Raw genomic sequence first — 22,935 nt, 5'->3', positions numbered from 1 at the left:
GAATGAGAAAAGGTGTTAATGATTACATAACATTCTGAGTAAAAATAAACTATATGCCTAAAAGTAGTAAGATAATATTGTTTTATGCACATTGTACCACAATAAAAATAATAAAATACAAAAAAAGAAATACATGATTCCCTGCCTTTCATTTCCACAAATTTTACTGAGAGGCACTTGGCTGCTTCAGGGACAAAAACAAAGTCACTGGTAACATTTTCAAAAAATAAAAAAAGAACAATCTGTGCTTGAGTTAAACTGATGTCATTATCTTCTACTCTAATGTGTAAATTTTTTCCTATTGATAATCTTGAATTCATTCACAGATCGTGAGAACCAGTCCATCCTGATCACGTATGTAATTTTTTCTTCTTTTCTATTTTGCAGCAATTACCTCAGATGTTGAGAATATAGGTCATAGTTCTGATCTTTGTTCCCTACATTTTTATTAACAAATATTAATTGTACAATGGGGAGGTTCACTGTGACATTTCTACACATATATGCAATATAATTTTATCATATTCACTAAATACTAAAGAAATGGCATAATCACTCCAAAACTAGATATTATTTTAGCTTTATTGTAGGGCATATATTGTGTTTGAATGATTAATAACAAGATCCCTAAATATCTTGTTTGCTAGTTTAGTCTTGAAGTTTCACAAGGCTTTCCTGGAAGAATACAAATGCCTTCTCTGAACTTGGCCAAAGATCAGTATATATCCCAGAAACTGTGGGATAAGCCAGGGAGAATATTCCCAGCCATATATTTTTAAAGTCTATTTAAAGTATTTCTTTCTATTCAGACTTATCTCTAATCTAAGGAAGCTGAAGAACACAGGCACATGTTGTATTTTCTAACTAATTGTTCGTCTTTTGCACAGTTGTTGATTGGCTGCCTTGTACACCTTCTCAAACCCAGGCTTCAGTACCTAAGATCCTATAACATTTTAAAAACTCAAGAAATTTACTGAATGAATAATAATTTCTCTACTTACAGTAAATGGAAAGCATGATAAATAATATGAATCATTTGTGGATTGAAAAGAAAGATTTAGGAGATTTTGACAGAGAACTGTAAGGGCAGATACATGACAGTAAAGGCTTGTGGCAGAATTAGTTTCATTTACTATGACATTTAACTTCTCCCATATGTTTGGTGTTGGTGTGACAGTGGAGAATCTGGTGCTGGGAAGACTGTCAACACAAAGCGTGTCATCCAGTACTTTGCAACAATTGCAGTTACTGGTGAGAAGAAAAAGGAGGAATCTGGCAAAATGCAGGTGGGTCTGGTACCCAGAATGAAGAGCCAGACTCTGCCAGGGCTCCTAGAAGTTTGGATCCCAGATGCAAGAACTGTTCTTGCTTTTGCAGGGGACTCTGGAAGATCAAATCATCAGTGCCAACCCCTTACTGGAGGCCTTTGGCAATGCCAAGACTGTGAGGAATGACAACTCCTCTCGCTTTGTAAGTTTCTTGGGTCCCGAAAGGATCTTTTCAGCCCTTCAGTACCAGAATAGCTATATCTGAATTAGTGTTTCACTTAATACTCAATGATCTTTCTCTTTTTCAAGGGTAAATTCATTAGAATCCACTTTGGTACCACAGGGAAGCTGGCATCTGCTGATATTGAAACATGTAAGTCACCGAAGCATTGAAAATCAAAATGGAAGGATGAGACTTTAGTGGCTCTCTCCTAAATCTCAGTCTCAGACTGTTGGTTCTGAAGAGCATCCTAGAGGAATTCTTGCCTTGACAGTGATTTTTTTCCTGTTCAAATACTACAGCAAACTATGGATTTCTATGACTTAACTATGGCTTCACAATCTCTTTATATTTCATGCTTGATTTGAGCTTTTGTTATGTATCAGAGGAGTCTCACTACCACAGAGTCAGTCTGAGGTGATCCATGCAAAGGAATGAACTCAAATACAGAAGTCATAGATGCCCCCATAAGAAACTTGAACTGTCCCAGAAAAGTCAACTGTCATATGCATCTGCAATTAGAGCCACTTGTAATGCTCTCAATTTTAGCCAACATCACTGAGGTCTATTTAAGGTCAGAAGTATTGATACAGTATTTTTTCTAGTTAACCTCCCCCCCCTCTCATTCTAGATCTTCTAGAAAAGTCTAGAGTTACTTTCCAGCTAAAGGCAGAAAGAAGCTACCATATCTTTTATCAGATCACTTCTAATAAGAAGCCAGATCTAATTGGTAAGAAAGAACTAAAAATTGCAGACTAAAAGCTGTTATTTTAACATCTTCTAATATAAACATATACCCTGAATTCTGTGTATTCAGAAATGCTCCTGATCACCACCAACCCATATGACTATGCCTTCGTCAGTCAGGGGGAGATCACTGTCCCCAGCATTGATGACCAAGAGGAGCTGATGGCCACTGATGTAAGTCAATCTCTCAACTCACTCTCTCTCTCTCTCTCGCTCTCTCTCTCTCGCTCTCTCGCTCTCTCGCTCTCTCGCTCTCCCTATCTCCCTCTCTCTCACACATACACACATTGTTTCTGATCTATTTTATATAGGAATGACAACAGCATTCTTATATACTTGTTATATCTTAGGATATACTATAAATTTTCACAAACAAACAGTGCCTTCTGCCCTAACCTTTGTCCTGGCATCTTTCTTGGCAGAGTGCCATTGACATCCTAGGCTTCTCTCCTGAAGAAAAAGTATCCATCTATAAACTCACAGGGGCTGTGATGCATTATGGAAACATGAAGTTCAAACAAAAGCAGCGTGAGGAGCAGGCTGAGCCAGATGGCACTGAAGGTACCACATAAAATTCAATCTAGTTTTGGATAAAAGAATATATCCAAAAGGTTCAGTTCTATACCTCATCGTCTCTCCATTGTAGCTGGACATCTGAAAGACATAGGCACACACAGCATACTTCACTCACCAGCCCTTTCCCTCATTTCTCCATCTCTCCATTCTTTCAATCCAATCCAAGAGATATAATAAACAAGAACCATTTACAATCACAGCCTAAGGCTAGCTAATTGGAGGTGGAATGTTATAGAACACTATCCCTGCTTTACATAGGTATAAAAATAAATTCGTATATTTGTCTACTTAACATTAATTATGGAAAATCTAGTAGCTGGCAAGAGAGGATGTGCCAATAAAGAGGCAAAAGATGCATCCAGAGACATCTTGTATGCATGTGTGTGTTGTCTATACATATGCTTGCCAAAAATACAGGCAAGCAAGCAAGATTTAATAAAAAAGAATTGAGGTGGAAAAAGTACTCTGCATATGAAATTAACATACAGGGAATAGCTCTTACCACCCAAAGTAAAGTATCTGGCTTTTTCAAAGCCTTTCCTGACTAGCTGAGCCTGACATTTTCTCTCTTGCTCTTACATGAAAAAATTTACATTATATTCATTGAAAGAATCTTATCTAAGTTAATCCTCAAGGAAAGAATTTCCAAGGAAAGAAATTACTCAAATAATGTTTTTAAAAAAAGGCAAACCTAAAAATCCAAAGATTCTTTTTTCCTCCATCACAGAGAGTATTAAGGTATATTTATCTTATATTTTCAATAATAACTAATATCTATTAAGAGCTAAAACTATGGGGATTTTGTTTTATTTTATTTTGGTGGTACTGAAGCTTGAACTTAAGGCCTCAATCTGGTGTGGCACACTTATATGAGCCATTAGTTTTTATTTACTCAAAAGATTACAACAATGAATAAATATGTTCACTGTTAATTAAAAATTGCAAAATCTACTTACAAGAAACCTCTAAACCCAGTGTAACTGATCAATTATTGAGAGGCAATTACATGCCCTAATGTACAAAAATATCTCACTTGACCTTATATCAAACTAAAAAAGCATTTATTTAATAAAGGAAATTGGATTGGAAAATAATGGAAAGATTGGGTCAAAAAGGATATCCATCAATAAACATTTCCTGATTTGTGTGTTTGTAGTTGCTGACAAGGCCGCCTATCTCCAATGTCTGAATTCTGCTGACCTGCTCAAAGCCCTCTGCTACCCCAGGGTCAAGGTCGGCAATGAGTATGTCACCAAAGGCCAGACTGTGCAGCAAGTAAGTACACACCCTCAATGATCACATACATCCCAGGCCTTCATGAAATCTTTAATAACACCAACACTCATTACTATATTGTGAAGGTGTACAATGCAGTGGGTGCCCTGGCCAAGGCTGTCTATGAGAAGATGTTCCTGTGGATGGTCACCCGCATCAACCAGCAGCTGGACACCAAGCAGCCCAGACAGTACTTCATTGGGGTCTTGGATATTGCTGGCTTTGAGATCTTTGATGTGAGTTATTTTTATATTAATAAAAAGTAAGAGGGATGCAATTGAAAATTTTTGTATTCTATATATGATTATTCATTTACATTTATAATGTCCCCATTGCTTACTCCAACACCACATCTAAAACAAGAGCTGTCTTCAAAATACAAAGAAAGTGGCAGCAGTAATCACAGCAATTCTTACTGAACAATCAGTGTAGATTCAACAGTCAGGAATTAGATTCTGCCAGAACTCTTGTGTAATTAATAGCTGGACTCCTAAAGAATGCTCAGAATTCACTAGAGAGATATTTTTCTTGGGACTTTTGAAGAAAGAACAATTAGTTTAACTTGTATCTGTGGCCTGTGGCCACTGATGATTTGATAAAATAACATATTCAGTAGATGATTTTCCTATAAACCCATTTGACATGGGAAATCTCTACTTCTTTCTGCAGTTCAATAGCCTGGAGCAGCTGTGTATTAATTTCACCAATGAGAAACTGCAACAGTTTTTCAATCACCACATGTTCGTGCTGGAGCAGGAGGAATACAAGAAGGAAGGCATTGAGTGGACGTTCATTGACTTTGGGATGGACCTGGCTGCCTGCATTGAGCTCATTGAGAAGGTCTGTTTGATTTCCAAGGAAAGGTCTAGCTGTACAGATGACTTTCCTAAATACCTTAAACAATTCTAGACAGTTTCCCTGTACTCTCAAATAGTTTGAGATCTAAAATTGGAAAATTACAATAAGGAATCACTTTCAAAATCGTTATGGCTTAAAGATTTAAAAGTGGTTGGGTTCATTTTTTTCTTGCCTGTTTTGTTCTAAATACTGGCTCTGATCTAAGTGAAAACTCACTTTGAGATGGTCAGCTTCACTAGAAGATCCACCCTACCTAGCTCTAATATATCTCCATTATGATCTAAGATATCATTAGTAGAAATAAATATATTTCTCTAAATAAAAATTAATGCACACGCAGTTGAGCCAGTGCCTTTATGAAAACACATTTGTTAGAAGTCAAAAAGTCAAATTGCTTGTGAGGCTTCATAATCTATATTTAAGGAAACTAAATACATACAATGGGTTATTTATGCTGTTTCATTACTATGAATTGCATCAACATCATTCTAAGTCAATAGGTTATTTTCATACAAAATAAAACTTTGACAACAGATTTATTCATTTAATAGGAAAAGAAGTGTGATGATGAAAAGCATTTTAAACTGCTTCTGTTGAGGGGTAGGTACCAGTGGAAGAGAAGAGATTTAACAGACAGTGAATGAGGATGAATAGGATCATGGTAGTTTATTTGCATATGTGAAAATAGAATAATGAAACTTGTTTAAATTGTTTTAAGAATGAGGGAGACTAAGAGACTGACAGAAGGAGCAAGTCTGCATATATTGTGTGCATGTATGGAAATGTCAACCCCTTTATACAACAAATTTAAAAATCAGGGGGCAACGAATTTTAATAAAATACAAATACTATGCTCACTTTTGAAGCTTCTATCCAGTTATTCTTTTAATTAAGAAAATATTATAGATTGAATTGAAAAGAAATGGCAGAAAAGTCATTCCAAAGTGACTTCTTTGTCCCATAACCTTGGTTTATTGGTTTACTTTATGCATGTATCTAATGGGGGATTATTCATAATTCGACTAAAAGACAGTTACCATGTCAGTGTCTTTTGAGAAAAGTGAGATAGACACCAATGTTACTTTTCTGAATTCAGCCACTGGGCATCTTCTCCATCCTGGAAGAGGAGTGCATGTTTCCCAAAGCAACAGACACCTCTTTCAAGAACAAACTGTACGACCAGCACCTGGGCAAATCCAACAACTTCCAGAAGCCCAAGCCTGCCAAAGGTAAGGCTGAGGCCCACTTCTCTCTGATCCACTACGCGGGAACTGTGGACTACAACATTACCGGCTGGCTGGACAAGAACAAGGACCCTCTGAATGACACTGTGGTTGGACTATACCAGAAGTCAGCAATGAAGACCCTGGCCAGTCTCTTTTCTACCTATGCTAGTGCTGAAGCAGGTACTTTCTATTTCCTTAATCTACATAAAACTTCATCTCCCAAGTGTTCATGTGATACTCCAGGCTCTGGAATTCTATTCTAGCTGATAGGTTTTCCTTTATTCTCAGATGGCGGCACAAAGAAGGGGGCTAAGAAAAAGGGTTCTTCTTTCCAGACTGTGTCTGCTCTTTTCAGGGTAAAGTACAACTTGCAATTGCAAAAAAATCTCAATAGTTTCTATGAATTATTGTGATTATAGGATTTATAATACATTGGGAGGGGTTGAAATGTTGACAGGAACCATTTCAAGTATTTACTTTTGGCGAGATATAGCCAAAGCAATATTCCTATTAGCGTGGCTTTTTGTACTTGTTATTTTATTCCTTATTATATTGTCTAATGAGTATATTCAGGAATACTAAAGTATCTTTTGAAGCTCCTTATTTTACAATGAGGTTGTTTTTTTGAGAAATTTCAAAGCTGTCTTTGAATATTCCTATTCTACTAATTTAATAATTTTCCTGAGTTTTTCTGTGAAAATCAGCCTGAGATATAGACCATCCTTTCACCAAAACATGGCTTTGTCCTCCGAGAGATATTTAATAGAATAGCTGGAAACCATCTAGAGCTAAATCTAGATGATTGACCTAGACAAGAACCATCAAAGAAAAATAATCATCTTACCGAATAAGACAATTTTTAATATAGTTTGGCTCTTCCAAGAGAAGAGTGCAAGGAGTCCAGACTAATGACTATTTTATGAGAATTTGTCCTGGCTAAGTCTCATTCCTTTCAAAACTAAAATGCGAGTATGATATGTGATCTATGGTCTCTGACTTAAACAAGAAAATCTCTTGTTCTTTTGCTCACTTCCTTGCATTATCTCACCAAACACATTGTTTTTTACATCTTGTATTGCTTTCAAGATCAGAAATTCACATTAATTTGAGTTCTAATGGTTAACTGAGATATGAATAAAATCTGCTTTCTTAAAGAGTATAGCTAATAATGAGACATACATGTGAGTTTGCTGTGGTTGGGTACAACATTATCCTCTGTAATAACCAATTACACTTTCTGGAATAATTCTCAGACATGCTTTAGATTATAGATATTTCCATTCACCTAATATCCACCCACACAGATTGTACTTTAAAAAATAAAACAAAAAACTAGAAGTCCAAGGAAAGAATGGTAAAAGTTGGGACAATTGCTTAGCTACCCAGAAAACTGCTAGCCAGTGTGAAAACTATTAGCACTGAGAAAGACAAAAGAGACCATAGAGATAATAGCAACTAGTTTTATTTGTGACCCAGAGACACAAAGGAAATTTTATAGTCGGGCAGTTGATTTGTGACAGAGTTTGGTCACTGTCCTTTGTCTTCTGACTCTGGGTTGAAAACAATGCCTATGTGTCAAAGCTATCCACTGTGCGGTTTGTAAAACAGATCCTAGGTGTTATAAATGAATACCTTTTAGATGTACATTTCTACCCAGCACTTTGGCCTTCTGGCTATTGAGCAAGGTTGAGTCCTTAGACTTTTCAAATACACAGCAATATGAAACTTTATAAGCTTATGTCTAGTAATTCTTTTAAAAGAAAAAAAGAAAAGAAATCCAAAATAGAACTCTCTCAAGTCTCTTCTATCTGATTTTCTAGGAAAATTTAAATAAACTGATGACCAATCTGAGGAGCACACACCCTCACTTTGTACGGTGTATAATTCCCAATGAAACCAAAACTCCTGGTAAGACACAACATAAAATAATCAAAGAGGCACAGGTTGTAAAATTCAGTGTCTGGTAATAAAATCCTCTTGGCAATTTTTAGGTGCCATGGAGCATGAGCTCGTCCTCCACCAGCTGCGGTGTAACGGCGTGCTGGAAGGCATCCGCATCTGCAGGAAAGGGTTCCCAAGCAGGATCTTATACGGGGACTTTAAGCAAAGGTCAGTCTGCTTTGTTGCAGTCCACTTAACTGTCCTCTGGTCATTATATTTCAGTATATATTACAAAGTTGTAAATCAGATAACGTTTTACAGTAAGTAGATAAAATAACAGGTTAGAAAAATAACAGGGAGGATGTATGCTACAAAAACCGTATTACTTTACTATCTGACCTTAAAGGACAGTTGAACCTCTACTTTCATTTTTGCTCTCAGATTTTTATTGATATTCTTTTTTGGTTCTATGATCATATGTGATCATTTCTCTCTAACCATTCATTTGCTTTTGGTACCATTCGTATATGTGATCGTATCTCGCTAACCATTCATTTGTTCATTTAACCACACAGATACAAGGTTTTAAATGCGAGTGCTATTCCAGAAGGACAGTTCATTGACAGCAAGAAGGCTTCTGAGAAGCTTCTGGCATCTATTGATATTGATCATACCCAATACAAATTTGGACATACCAAGGTACAGCTGTTATTCCATGCACTACCACCATTTCTGTTTCTCATGTAGTATGGAGATGACTTGTGACTCTCCCTTTCCCTAGGTTTTCTTCAAAGCTGGCCTTCTGGGCCTTCTAGAAGAAATGAGAGATGAAAAATTGGCACAGATTATAACAAGAACACAAGCTGTCTGTAGGGGATTCCTAATGAGGGTAGAATATCAGAAGATGCTGCAAAGGAGGTAACAACCATACAGAATGTCAGGATTGTAAGGGACCTTAGAGACTAACCATAAGGATTCCTCATTCATTAATTCTTTCCTCTTGGGACTTACATGCACTGTCTCATCCTTAAAACACGTCAGGCTTTGCTTCATCTCTCACACTGGGTTTCCTCTAAAAGTCTTCTGCTTACAATTTTTCCCTTTTCATCCATCTTCCATAGAGCTGCAGGAACAGCTTGCGGTTAGGACTATCTTTATCATACCACATTTCAGTTTGTAGGTTCCCATGTCAAATCCAAGTTGCTTTGCCTGGCAGTCAGGGAACTTTCTATTCCCCACCTCATTTATCATTTCTAACCGCATAGCCTTTTTTCAGGTAGGCTAAACAATTTGCTTATCTCTCATTCTCATGTTTGCACAAATCCTGTCCTGCTCATCCAAATTTATCTAACGTTTCATTTCTCCTTTCCATAATTAACTTTACCTAGCTTTATCTACTCAACACGAGTACATTCCCGTTCCTTACATATACACTGTACATTAATATTGTTCATCTTATTTAGGCCTGCATTCAAGTGTTTCTGTGTCTTTTGCATGCCTCTACATTATAGTTTGTGTTACATCTGCCTTCTCAAACTTACAGTTCTTAAAATGGAGCTATAAGCTAGGCACTGGTGGCTCATATCTGTGATCCAAGTTACTCAGGAGGCTGAGCTCTGAGGATTGCAGTTTGAAACCAGCCCAGACAAGAAAGTCTGTGAGACTCTTATCTCACTAAACTACCAAAAAGTCAGAAATAGAGCACTAGCCTTAAGCACAAAAGCTCAGAACTCTCTCTCCTCTCTTTCTCTCTCTCTCTCTCTCTCTCTCTCACACACACACACACACACACACACACACACACATACAATGGAGCTACAATTATAATTCCCTTAATAATAAAGCCTAAAGAGACATACGTTTTTCTACAAATCAATCAAACTTTGCTAGTCTGTTGCATCCATTGCAAAAGGTAACTTTTTGTTATCATTTAAAATTTTTATTTGGATACAAGTTTTGGAGCTCAATGCTAAAAGTTCCCCAAAAATGTAAATAATCTAACTGGCCAGATAAGGCTGAGGCACTTGAAAGAACTTTAAAAGCTAGGATGTCATCTGAAGAGCTAACAAAGGAACAGATTGTTCAGTTGTGAGCACAAAGAGAAAAAGGAAAAGTTTAAAGGAAAAGGTAACAAATCACAGCCATAGTTTAGGCAGCACAAATATAAAAAACCCTTTGCCATTTCACAGTTTACATACCTATGTCAATGGCCAGGGAGCACAACAATTTATTGTTGCCACACCCACTATCAAACCACTACTATATGTCCTATAAACTTCCAATTGTATTTGTAAACTTCCAATTGTATTTGTGGGCCATACAAACAATTCACACTCCAAAGTTAGCTTTTTCACTATTTTCAAAGGGACTGAGAATGAAATCATATTGTCCAAGTAGTCACAGAGAGTGCAAGTCACTATGAGTGTGCAAGTGTAGATGGGTGTGTAAACCCTCCATAGAATATAAACCAAATCTGATATGTCACTTATAGGCTTCAGTGTTCATTAAACATAGGATTTGTTTGTAACAAACAGCAATGACATTGCCTCCCTTAGATCAAACTGTGCCAAAACTTTCTTATCATTTCAGAGAAGCTCTCTTCTGCATCCAGTACAATGTCCGGGCCTTCATGAATGTCAAGCACTGGCCCTGGATGAAACTCTTCTTCAAGATCAAGCCCCTCCTTAAGAGTGCAGAGACTGAGAAAGAGATGGCCACCATGAAGGAAGAGTTCCAGAAAACCAAAGATGAGCTCGCCAAGTCAGAAGCAAAAAGGAAGGAACTGGAGGAAAAAATGGTCACTCTCTTGAAAGAGAAAAATGACCTGCAACTTCAGGTTCAATCTGTGAGTACTCTAAATTCTAAATGTGTCATATTAGTAGACCTTCTTCTGAGAGACATACAGAGACTTGAATTTTTTTTCATTTTTTCATTTTTATTTTTTTTATTGTGAAAATACTGTACAGAGGGGTTACATTTACATGGGCAAGATAGTGAGTACATTTCTTATCAAGCATTGTAGCCTCCTCCTTTGTTTACCCTTCCCATCCCTTCCCATCCTCCCTTCCCCCCTACCCAATCCTCCCCCCCCCAAGTTGTAAAGTTCGTTTTCAACATGACAACTTGTACCGAGACTTGAATTTTTTTAAATGGACTTTTTCAGAAAAGAAATCTCAAGAATTTTTTTTTTTAGCATTTCTCGTATCTTTCACTACTCTGTGAAGAAAGGCACAATTAAATGTAAATTACAAAATGAAAATCAAAGATTGAGGGATACATTGGACAATGGCACAAAATTTGACAGCCATGTAGGAACACTTTAAAGCCAAGCCTCCAAATCTCATTCAGATATTTTACCCCTTTGCCTTGACTACATCAACCCAGACTTAAAACTATAGCTCTGTTTTCTAAATGCAAGTCTAGGAGATGGTCTTGAAACTCAGGAAAGATAAGTAATCTCCTTTCTCTGTTTTCTTTCCTCAATCCCTGGGATTTAACTCAGGAAATACTTGTCCATTTACTTGACCTGAAGACTGAATAAAAGATAATGTTATGTTCTTCCCTGGTGATTTCTCTGTTGTGAACAAGATTTTCCATACTTATTATGGAATCTAAGACTGAGCTACAGTCAAAGTAGGGAAGAAATCTGGCAACAGCACTCTAGATAAACATAACCTCTCATTCCTGATCAATAAGCCCCAAAATATTATAAAGTACCTGTGAAAATGAAAAGTTTTCTTAAAGCTTTAAGCTATTTTGAACTCTGTTTTTTGCTAGTTTTCCTTATAGACAGGAAACCTTTTCCTGAAAGTATAAGAACACACCTACTCCATCTTAATCTCTCTACATGTTAGTCAGTAAGAGAATAAATATGCAATAAGTGTACTGAGACCAGGAATGTATAGCAGTTCCAGGAAAGCCCAGGCTCCCAAAAAGAAAAAAAAATGAAGACCACATCTCAACACAAAAGTTTTATATAAAAATTTGATGACACTATACAATTTCTCACAATTACTTGCTCTTGATGGGGACTGGTGCTTTAAATATACAATTCTAGCTACTTCGAAGGCTGAAATCAGGAGGATTAAGGTTCCAGGCCAGCCCAATCAAATACCAGAGACCCTCACCTGTAAGCAAATGGAACATCATTTTCCTATACACTGAAAAACACACTTGAGGGCTGGGAAGGTGGCTCAGTGGTAGAGCGCTTACCTTGCATGCCTGAGGCCCTGGGTTTGATTCCTCAGCACCACATAAGCAAAAAGAAAAAAGCCGGAAGTGGCGCTGTGGCTCATGTGGTAGAGCGCTAGCCTTGAGCTGAAGAGCTGAGGGACAGCGCCCAGGCCCAGAGTTCAGGCCCCACAACCAGACCCCCCCCCAAAAAATACACTTGAGACTAATGGTAATTCTTTAAATGGAAATGAAAAATTTTGGATAATTATAGCATTCTTATGGACCATCAGAAAAGTATGAGTATATAAAAATTATACATAGAAATGTGTTTACATTATTTTTCTTTTCAGCTTTTTAAAAATTCAGCCTGGCAGCCAATCCTTTGAGAAAGGAAGTAATGATAAAAAATCAAAACTAGCTAACGTCACTATATCATAGTCTTAAAACTAGCCAATTTCACTGAACCATAGTGTTTGAAAATTACAGTTAAAAAGCAATTAACAAGCATTTACTAGTACTTCCTTATTCACAAATGAAAAGAATGAATTCAAGAGAAATAAAGCAACTTGCCAAGATCATACATAAGGAAGGTGATTTCAGAACAAGAATCTTAGTTTTCTTTTGCCTTGACTATAAGTCTTTCCACTCTTACCTACACTATTTTTCACATAATCAATCACTCCTACAATCTTGTTATTTTGTGGGATAGTTCACTTCTAAACCCAGTCATATTTCTAATTAGTTGCCATGTAATAATGTTCAATTAAAGCTGCATTTATATTCATAGTGAGAAATTCGACCAAAGTCAATTAAGCCCTAATATTCTGTGTAAAGAGTAAGTTTCAAAATAGATTACAGACCCTCAAAATATCTTAATGAATCTATCCATAGGAAGCAGATAGCTTGGCTGATGCAGAGGAAAGATGTGAACAATTGATCAAAAACAAAATCCAGCTGGAGGCCAAAATCAAAGAGGTGACTGAGAGAGCTGAGGATGAGGAAGAGATCAATGCTGAGCTGACTGCCAAGAAGAGGAAGCTGGAGGATGAGTGCTCAGAGCTGAAGAAAGACATCGATGACCTTGAGCTGACCCTGGCCAAGGTCGAAAAGGAGAAGCATGCCACAGAGAACAAGGCACGAAACACATTCAGCTACATGTTCTACACTGAGGTTCTGCCACCCAGTGGAGTCGTTTTCTAACAGAGAGCTTTCATTCTTCACCTTTGTAGGTGAAAAACCTTACAGAAGAGATGGCAGGCCTGGATGAGACCATTGCTAAGCTGACCAAGGAGAAGAAGGCCCTCCAAGAGGCCCACCAGCAGACCCTGGATGACCTTCAGGCAGAGGAGGACAAAGTCAACACTCTGACCAAAGCTAAAACCAAGCTAGAGCAGCAAGTGGATGATGTAAGCACATTTTAAATATTCTTTAACTATTTGTTCTTAAAAATACACTTTCAATTTTGGCCTATTTACTTTCTCATTAGCTTGAAGGATCTCTAGAACAAGAAAAGAAACTCCGAATGGACTTAGAAAGAGCAAAGAGGAAACTGGAAGGTGACCTCAAATTGGCCCAAGAATCCACAATGGATATCGAAAATGACAAACAACAGCTTGATGAAAAGCTTAAAAAGTAGGTGCCTCAGGGGGAAAAATTCAATATGCTATCGTCTCTCAATTCATTTGAGTATTAAGATGTCTTATTCTTTGGTCTAAAGAAAAGAATTTGAAATCAGCAATTTGATCAGCAAAATTGAAGATGAACAAGCAGTAGAAATTCAACTGCAGAAGAAAATAAAGGAGTTGCAGGTGTGTGTGCTTCTTTTATTATTGTGGTGATGGCTTGGTTTGAGTTGGAAGGGGTATTTTCAGACATGGTCTCCCTATGTAGTCTGGGTTGGCCCAGAGCCTGAGTTCCTCAAGCTCTGCTGAGATTACAGATACACATCATTGTATCCAACTCCTTAATTCTACTTTTCTGAACACCAAAAAAAATTGAGAAAATGTTATGTTAATGTGCTTCTTTGAATCTCAGGCCCGTATTGAGGAGCTGGAGGAGGAAATCGAGGCAGAGCGGGCCTCCAGGGCCAAAGCAGAAAAGCAGCGCTCTGACCTCTCTCGGGAACTGGAGGAGATCAGCGAGAGGCTGGAAGAGGCCGGTGGAGCCACTTCTGCTCAGGTCGAGTTGAACAAGAAGCGGGAGGCTGAGTTCCAGAAACTGCGCAGGGACTTGGAGGAGGCCACCCTGCAGCACGAAGCCACAGCAGCTGCTCTTCGGAAGAAGCATGCAGACAGTGTGGCCGAGCTTGGGGAGCAGATCGACAACCTGCAGAGGGTCAAGCAGAAGCTGGAGAAGGAGAAGAGTGAGCTGAAGATGGAGATTGATGACCTCAGCAGTAATGCAGAGGCCATTTCTAAAGCCAAGGTATCTAGTACTGTCTAATGACTTGTAAGAACAACTATCCACTTTTCTCTGCCATTAAACAAGCATGGTTTGCAGGCATTTTATACCACTGCTCAAATATTTTCTATCCTAACAGAGTCTACTCTGTTTCTATTATTTTAACGGCTTGTTAGGACCCACTAAGATTTCAACAGCCACTTGTTTATAAACAAGTATCAATACCATTCCAACACAGCTATTCATGTGAAGGGACATGATCTATTCAGTGTGCTTATTTTCCTAGTATATTCCACAGAGGTGATGTCACAATTTCCTACTGCACTTGCGATAAATGTATTCACATGAAAATATTTTAAGAATCAAGGTTTAGGGGTTGGGAAGGTGGATCAGTGGCAGAGTGCTCACCCAGCATGTATGAGCCCCTGGGTTCGATTCCTCACCACCACATAAGCAAAAAAAGCCAGAAGTGGTGCTGTGGCTCAAATGGTAGAGCGCTAGCCTTGAGCTGAAGTGCTGAGGCTCTCAGCCCAGAGATCAGGCCCCACGACCAACAAAAAAGAGAACTAAGGTTTAATTTTTTTTACTGCATTCAATGGCTTATCTCATATCATTACACATCTTACAGGGAAACCTGGAGAAGATGTGCCGGACACTGGAAGATCAAGTAAGTGAACTGAAGACCAAGGAAGAGGAGCAGCAGCGGCTAATCAATGAACTGACAGCGCAGAGAGGGCGTCTACAGACCGAAGCAGGTTAATACATTGCCTCTGGGTCCCAAAGCCATGGACCACCTATAATGATTCCAGAAGTTCTAACTAAGTAATATTCCTACATTATTGGTGGGGATAAACAAGCTATCTGACTTTGTCTGGGCAAGTTAAAAAGAAAAAATTGGACAAGAATAAATAGTGAACTTACTTATTATACTCATATGGCAATTCTGCTTGTTCATCTCCATTTCTATACCAAAACTTCGAAGCAAATATATTGCACTAAAAATCCCTTTAATTCTATTATTCTTAGGTGAATATTCTCGACAATTAGATGAGAAAGATGCTTTAGTCTCTCAGCTTTCTAGAAGCAAGCAGGCATCAACTCAGCAAATTGAGGAGCTGAAACGTCAACTAGAGGAAGAAACTAAAGTGAGTTTTACCAAAGACAATCTCGGCTAATCGAATCTAAGTATGCCAGTCAGGTTCTACTTGGGGGCTTTAAATTAAAGTCACTGAACTACCACTCCTGCAGGCCAAGAACGCCCTGGCCCATGCCCTGCAATCCTCCCGCCATGACTGTGATTTGCTTCGGGAGCAGTATGAGGAGGAGCAGGAAGGCAAAGCCGAGCTGCAGAGGGTGCTGTCCAAGGCCAACGGTGAGGTTGCCCAGTGGAGGACCAAATATGAGACGGACGCCATCCAGCGCACGGAGGAGCTGGAGGAGGCCAAGTATGTGCTGTGAACTCTGTAAGAGAAAGACAGATCCTCTTAGCTGCCAAACTCGGCAACTCCCATACGTAGCTATAACGATGAGAACACAAAAATAGCCAAAGCTAACATTTATTAAGTGCATACTATGTGTCACATACTGGAAACATTAGCTCCCTTAGTTTTCCTAACAATACTATCACAGTTTTATCACTCTTCCTATCTTCATTTTACAGATGAGGACATTGAAGTACAATACAGTAACCAACTAACCAAAGGGAATGTGCTTAATAAACATTATAGTTGGGGTTGGAACTAGATGTTCTGGCTTCAGAGGCCAACTTCTTCAGCGTTCAATAGACAGATTTAACTCATAAAACTCATTGTGGGGGGGGGTTACTAAGCCACATCAAATGTCTAGAGTTCATCTTAATGTTTTTATGTAGAATAAAAGGATACTTTCAAGTAGACCTCCTTTGGGTATCAGGGTTAAAAGCTTTTCTGTGTCTTAAGGTTGTACACTTACCATACAAATGAGAATGAAGAAAGAATATAGGCAATTCAAATGAAAAACACAACTTGCCTTTGTTTAAATAGTATGAGTTGCCCTGAAATAGGTATGATCAGAAGAAACTGGCTATTTTCTAAGGAAGAAATACATAAAAGGAAATGGAAATTCTTATAGAAACAAATAATTAAGCTCAGTGTATTTTTCCTAATAAAAGTATATATTTAATGTCAAACCTTTTTTGGAATGAGCATTGTTCATTTGTACAATGTACATTCTTGTATCTAAATAATCATGGAAATTCTTAGAAACAAATAATTAAGCTCAGTGTATTTTTCCTAATAAAAGTATATATTTAATGTCAAACCTTTTTTGGAATGAGCATTATGTATGTAGTCAATCAATAACTCGGCCTGGTGACACAGGTCTATAATGCCAACTCTCAGGAAGTGGAGGCCAGAGAACCACAAGTTGGAAGCCAGCCTGGGCTATACAGCAAAGCACTTCTCAAATAACCAAATTAAAAGAAATAAAACCACTCAATAGATAAATAAAATTGTTTTTCTAGTCATTTTTACAATCATCACCAACTGGAAGTCCTCAAAGTTCTGAATTTCTGATGCTGTACCTATAGTGGCAGTAACAAAAGCATCTCTTAGGAATTTATTAAAAGATCCATGGCTTGAATCTAATGGTTCATTACCTTGGAGCTTTCCAGTGTTCTCTAGCCATTCTGGCTACTAGTTTTGAAAACTACATGGCCCTTGCCAGTATAGAGCAAGACTATGGTAGGGGTCATGGAAGTTATCACCTTGCTTTTGGCTTTGGCCAAGTCTTGACTACTTTTCAGGAAGAAGCTGGCCCAGCGTCTGCAGGATGCTGAAGAGCACGTAGAAGCTGTGAACGCCAAATGTGCTTCCCTGGAGAAGACAAAGCAGCGACTCCAGAATGAAGTGGAGGATCTCATGCTTGACGTGGAAAGATCTAATGCTGCCTGCGCAGCTCTCGATAAGAAGCAAAGGAACTTTGACAAGGTGGTCTAGGCTGCTTAAACTTTATAAACATTTGGTCTTCCTTCTCCTTTACACCAACTGACACTTCATTGCTTTTCAGGTCCTATCAGAATGGAAACAGAAGTATGAGGAAACTCAGGCTGAACTTGAGGCCTCCCAGAAGGAGTCCCGTTCTCTCAGTACTGAGCTGTTCAAGGTGAAGAATGCCTATGAAGAATCCCTGGACCAACTGGAAACACTGAGGAGGGAAAATAAGAACTTGCAGCGTGAGTTCTTGAACTGTTCCCTACTGTAGGTAGCTCTGACCTTTCTACGTTGCTGCCATCAGTTCAAACATGTCTCCTTTGTCTATTCATCCACAGAGGAGATTTCTGACCTCACTGAGCAGATTGCAGAGGGAGGGAAGCAAATTCATGAACTGGAGAAAATTAAGAAGCAAGTAGAACAAGAGAAATGTGATATTCAGGCTGCCTTAGAAGAAGCAGAGGTATATGTTACTGTGCTATGGCAGAAAAGCCTGAGAAAATGCTCAAAGTGGATAATGGTACCATGGTATGGGTACACTACTATGGAGTTGGTGAGAATTTGAATCCATATGACCTTTAAGAAGGGCAATTTGGTAACAGCTACCAAAATTCTTAAAAATATAAATACCTGGGGCTGGGAAGGTGGCTTAGTGGTAGAGTGCTTGCCTTGCATGCATGAGGCCCTGGGTTCAATTCTTCAGCACCACATAAGCAGAAAAAGCTGGAAGTGGCGCTGTGGCTCAATTGGCAGAGCACTAGTCTTGAGCTGAAGAGCTGAGAGACAGCACCCAGACCCAGAGTTCAGGCCCCATGACAGACAAAAAAAATGCACACACACACACACATACACACACACACACACACACACACACACACACATGCCCTGGCTCATCAATACTGTTTCTTAGCATTTATACCATAAAAATAATCTTGAAAAAATCAAACATTTAAGAAAAAAATGTCTAATCCAAAAACAAGTATAAGAAAATTTTAGAATAGCCATGGGATGGAATTTTACAGTCATTAAGTATAAATAATATGGGGAATATTTATGGTAGATTTAAGTAATATCTGCTTTTGAAAATATGACACAGATTAGCATACACAACCTTGATTATGAAAACATGCAGGGTGTAAGAAACTTTGCTTTTTGCCAAGGACCATTTAGATATCTATAAAATCACTATGGGCCATACAAAATTATCAATGCAGGCAGACAGGTCTCAGGCAGCCAACAAGAAGAATACATCTGTCCATGAATGTTTTCCATTTCTGATAGGAATAATGGAGGCTGAGGCAGTATGATCTCAAGTTTGAAGCCAGTCTCTCAAAACATACACATACACATGCGTGCGCGCGCACACACACACACACACACTCACAAACATTGTTATAGATAGTAGGAAAAACTGTTAGAAAAAATAGGCCACATTAAAATAGTTATCTGGTAGCAAAGGCACAACAGTTTTTGTTTAGATATATTATCTCTACTCTATATTACACAAAAATATAAAACATATATTTTAGACATAATTTCTATACTCTATACCAGATCATTGCACATGAATGTTTTAATCAGTAAGAGATTTAGAATTCATGTTTATGATATGTAAGTATAATCATACAGTTTTGCTAATACTAGCATGAATATTTATACAGCACAAAATACCTTTGTTAAAGTGCTGCCCTGTATGATCTGTGCTTGTATAAATGAAAAAAAATGATTCATCAAAAAGGTTCCTAGAGATACTGTACTGTACAATCAGAAAAAATGATATCAATAAGAGTTTGGCTCACAAGAGAATAGACTCTAAATCCTCAAGTTATTTTCCACTACTAATTAATCACTGCTTTATTAAGGCATCTCTTGAACATGAAGAAGGAAAGATCCTGCGCATCCAGCTTGAGCTGAACCAAGTCAAGTCTGAGGTTGACAGGAAAATTGCTGAGAAGGATGAGGAAATTGACCAGTTGAAGAGAAACCATATCAGAGTGGTAGAAACCATGCAGAGCACACTGGATGCAGAGATCAGAAGCAGAAATGATGCTCTGAGAGTCAAGAAAAAGATGGAAGGAGATCTGAATGAAATGGAAATCCAGCTCAACCATGCCAACCGCTTGGCTGCAGAAAGCTTGAGGAACTACAGAAACACCCAAGGGATCTTAAAGGTAGATGGGTTCACATGAGCCTGTCAGAGGAGTCAGGGACTTTACTTATCAGCCATTCCCCAAAGTCTCCTCTTACAAGTTATGCAATTGGATATACAGTGATATCTAAATTTAAATACACATCGAATATAATAGCTTTCAAAAATTGTATATAAAACAAACAGAAGCCCAGAGATTAAGCTACAACAGAAAGCCTTTGAACCAGAAACGCCTGATGTTAAATCTTGTTGCTGCCTGATTTTTTTTAGGGAAGTCATTTAAACTCTCAGAACTGTTTTTCTTTTCTTCCTCAAAGTAAGAATGTAACTTCTCACCTCAAGGACCACCACTTTGAGGACCAAATGAAATAATGGATATCAGGAACTGGGAGAGCATGTGGAAATGCTCTGTGACTACTAGGTATTAGTGAGGAAATAACCAGCTAAAACAAAAATGCAACAAAATCCTGTTTTCTGGTAATTTTCTCTCACCCTAAGCAAGTGACATCACTACGCTTAGTCTCATTCAATTGACTAGCATATTACTTGCTGCTCCTTTTATTCCTTCTTATGGGATGCTCACATTCTCTTCAGAATGCTTAAGACCATTTTTTTTAACTTAACAGGAAACACAGCTACACCTGGATGATGCTCTCCGGGGCCAGGAGGACCTGAAGGAGCAGCTGGCAATTGTGGAGCGTAGAGCCAACCTGCTGCAGGCTGAGGTGGAGGAGCTGCGGGCCACGCTGGAGCAGACAGAGAGGAGCAGGAAAATTGCAGAACAGGAGCTCCTGGATGCCAGCGAGCGTGTCCAACTCCTCCACACCCAGGTGAGACAAATACTAGTGCATTGGTGAGGAGTGAGAATTGTAAGTATATATCCATAAGCAAAGATGAGGCTGTTCTCTAAAATATCAACTGAAGCTATCTTTGGTGATGGGATTATAGATTATTTGGGTTTGTGTTCTATTTGTCTGTTTTAGATTTTCTTCCAAACAAAGGCTTTTTCTTAATTTTAATATAGGGGTTTTTAAAAGAATTATTGTCAGACAATATGATAGAATAATCATGAGTAAAAAATACCTGTTAACTCCAAACTCTGAAAATGTTTCGTGTGGCATTTATCAGGGTCATTTGAACTTATCTTGTTTACTGCCTCTGTGTCCTAAAGGGCATTCAGCACCACTGACTTGCCAAGACATTAAGTGCAGTAGCAACCCTACATCACTATGATGCTGAGCATGTCAGAATACCCATAGAGGTCACTTTGCTTCCCTTCAAGAACTACTGGGTTGAAACTCTTAAGAAATATTTTCACAAGACAAATTCAGAGTTCCCCAAAGGAGCAAACCATGATAGACTCACAGAAAATATATTCCTTCTAAGAAATTCCCGGGGCTGGGAAGTTGGCTCAGTGGTGGAGCGCTTGCCTTGCATGCCTGAGGCCCTGGGTTCGATTCCTCAGCACCACATAAGCAAAAAGGAAAAAGCCAGAAGTGGCGCTGTGGCTCAAGTGGTAGAGCGCTAGCCTTGAACTAAAGAGCTGAGGGACAGAGCCCAGGCCCAGAGTTCAGGCCTCACGACCAGACCCCCCCCCCCCCCCCCAAAAAAAGAAAGAAATTCCCATGCCAGGCACTAAAAAATCTACTCTTTCTTTCCCTACTTTCTTTTTTATGGGGGGTGAGGGGGGTATGTAAGAGTAGTAGGATCTGAACTCAGGGTGCTGTGCTTACTATTTGCCAGCCAGATGTTCTACGACTTGAACCATTACCACACATACACACCTTTTTGTTTTAGTTGTCTCCCATTTTTGCCCCAACTACCCTGGGCCATAATCTTCCTATTTGCGCTTCCCAAATAGCTGAGAAGGTATGCTCATACCACTACACCCAACTTTTTGTGTATGTGTGTATGCCAGTCCTGAGGTTTGAACTTGGGGTCTGGGCACTGTTCCTAAGCTTTGCTGCTCAAGGCTAGTGCTCTACCACTTGAGCCACAGCTCTACTTCCCACTTTTTTGGTGGTTACCTGGAGATAAGAGTCTTAGGGACTTTCCTGCCCAAGCTAACTTTGAACCACAATCCTCATAGCTCAGCCTCTTAAGTAGCATAAACTACCAGGGCCCAGCTGACATGTAGCTTTTTATTGACGGAGATCATATTTCACTAACTTTTTGCCCGGGCTGGCCTCAAACGGCAATATTCATGATCTCTACCTCCTAAGTACTTAAGATTAGAAGCATGAGCCTCCATGCCCAGAAAATACATTCTTTTATGACACAATATTCCCAACTTTCAAGGACAGAATACTAATACTGTCTGGTTGAAATATAACTGAAAGAACAAATCATCAATGCCCATAAATATTCTTTTGAGACAGGATTTCATTATAAAGGCAAGTTGACCTTGGGCCTCCCAAGTACTGAGATTATAAACATATTCTCCCATAACAAGCTAATATAGGCATTATTATTAATAATAACCTTTAAGTAGTTGTAACCGAAGAGTTTCCATTCACCTTGTCAATTTATGTGTGTAATGCATCTTGATCAATGTCACCCCTTTCATCATAATACAGTAAAGGCATTCTTAAACTTCAGAGATCCTTATGCAAAAATCAGTTGGTTATTAAGGCATTGGAGTAGGGGCAAAGAATTTCCAACCTTGTAAATGTTTATTATTTTGCACTGAACAAAGTAAAGATGAGTGAAATGTTGGCATCAAGTCCCCTTTGTGGAACCAACAATAAACCATGTATAAAATCCTAAAAAGACAAACTGCAAACCTTACAAATTTCCACTATTTTAACAGAATACCAGCCTCATCAATACCAAGAAGAAATTAGAAAATGATGTCTCACAGCTCCAGAGTGAGGTGGAAGAAGTCATTCAAGAATCACGCAATGCAGAAGAGAAGGCTAAGAAGGCCATCACTGATGTAAGCAAAATGAGTGTTTGTCATCCCCAAACAACTGTGCCACCCACTATCACCAGGTTCCATTCTTTTCTTGGTTCCTTTGCTTTTTTTTTTTAATTGTGAAAATACCTTACAGAAGAGTTACAATTACATGGGCAAGATAATGAGTACATTTCTTATCAATCTTTATTGCCTCCTCCTTTGTTTCCCCTTCCCATCGCTTCCCATCCCCCCCCACTCGCCATCCCTCCCCCCCTGCCCGGCCAAAGTTGTAAAGTT

The 22,935-nt window shown here is 38.7% G+C and overlaps 1 protein-coding gene across 1 annotated transcript in view; it reads left to right on the top strand.

The window, feature by feature from the left end:
* Myh8 (myosin, heavy chain 8, skeletal muscle, perinatal) overlaps positions 1 to 22,935 on the top strand; it is a 31,145-nt gene that overhangs the window by 5,084 nt on the left and 3,126 nt on the right. Inside the window, exons 4-34 of the mRNA XM_013013158.1 lie at positions 327 to 354; positions 1,178 to 1,286; positions 1,378 to 1,470; positions 1,578 to 1,641; positions 2,120 to 2,218; positions 2,306 to 2,409; positions 2,658 to 2,796; positions 3,968 to 4,086; positions 4,173 to 4,322; positions 4,756 to 4,926; positions 6,041 to 6,350; positions 6,459 to 6,526; positions 7,991 to 8,078; positions 8,162 to 8,279; positions 8,627 to 8,750; positions 8,833 to 8,969; positions 10,641 to 10,896; positions 13,116 to 13,358; positions 13,454 to 13,630; positions 13,711 to 13,856; positions 13,942 to 14,032; positions 14,259 to 14,648; positions 15,253 to 15,379; positions 15,651 to 15,769; positions 15,873 to 16,069; positions 17,407 to 17,590; positions 17,670 to 17,835; positions 17,932 to 18,056; positions 19,456 to 19,764; positions 20,369 to 20,572; positions 22,552 to 22,677. Coding sequence (XP_012868612.1) covers positions 327 to 354; positions 1,178 to 1,286; positions 1,378 to 1,470; positions 1,578 to 1,641; positions 2,120 to 2,218; positions 2,306 to 2,409; positions 2,658 to 2,796; positions 3,968 to 4,086; positions 4,173 to 4,322; positions 4,756 to 4,926; positions 6,041 to 6,350; positions 6,459 to 6,526; positions 7,991 to 8,078; positions 8,162 to 8,279; positions 8,627 to 8,750; positions 8,833 to 8,969; positions 10,641 to 10,896; positions 13,116 to 13,358; positions 13,454 to 13,630; positions 13,711 to 13,856; positions 13,942 to 14,032; positions 14,259 to 14,648; positions 15,253 to 15,379; positions 15,651 to 15,769; positions 15,873 to 16,069; positions 17,407 to 17,590; positions 17,670 to 17,835; positions 17,932 to 18,056; positions 19,456 to 19,764; positions 20,369 to 20,572; positions 22,552 to 22,677 — 4,781 coding nt within the window. The remainder of the gene's footprint in view (positions 1 to 326; positions 355 to 1,177; positions 1,287 to 1,377; positions 1,471 to 1,577; positions 1,642 to 2,119; positions 2,219 to 2,305; positions 2,410 to 2,657; positions 2,797 to 3,967; positions 4,087 to 4,172; positions 4,323 to 4,755; positions 4,927 to 6,040; positions 6,351 to 6,458; positions 6,527 to 7,990; positions 8,079 to 8,161; positions 8,280 to 8,626; positions 8,751 to 8,832; positions 8,970 to 10,640; positions 10,897 to 13,115; positions 13,359 to 13,453; positions 13,631 to 13,710; positions 13,857 to 13,941; positions 14,033 to 14,258; positions 14,649 to 15,252; positions 15,380 to 15,650; positions 15,770 to 15,872; positions 16,070 to 17,406; positions 17,591 to 17,669; positions 17,836 to 17,931; positions 18,057 to 19,455; positions 19,765 to 20,368; positions 20,573 to 22,551; positions 22,678 to 22,935) is intronic.

The sequence above is a fragment of the Dipodomys ordii genome, unplaced genomic scaffold (genome assembly GCF_000151885.1).
Source record: "Dipodomys ordii isolate 6190 unplaced genomic scaffold, Dord_2.0 Scaffold19, whole genome shotgun sequence".
Taxonomy (NCBI): domain Eukaryota; kingdom Metazoa; phylum Chordata; class Mammalia; order Rodentia; family Heteromyidae; genus Dipodomys; species Dipodomys ordii.
The sequence above is the reverse complement of the archived record's forward strand: the minus strand, read 5'-3'. Positions and strand labels throughout refer to the sequence as shown.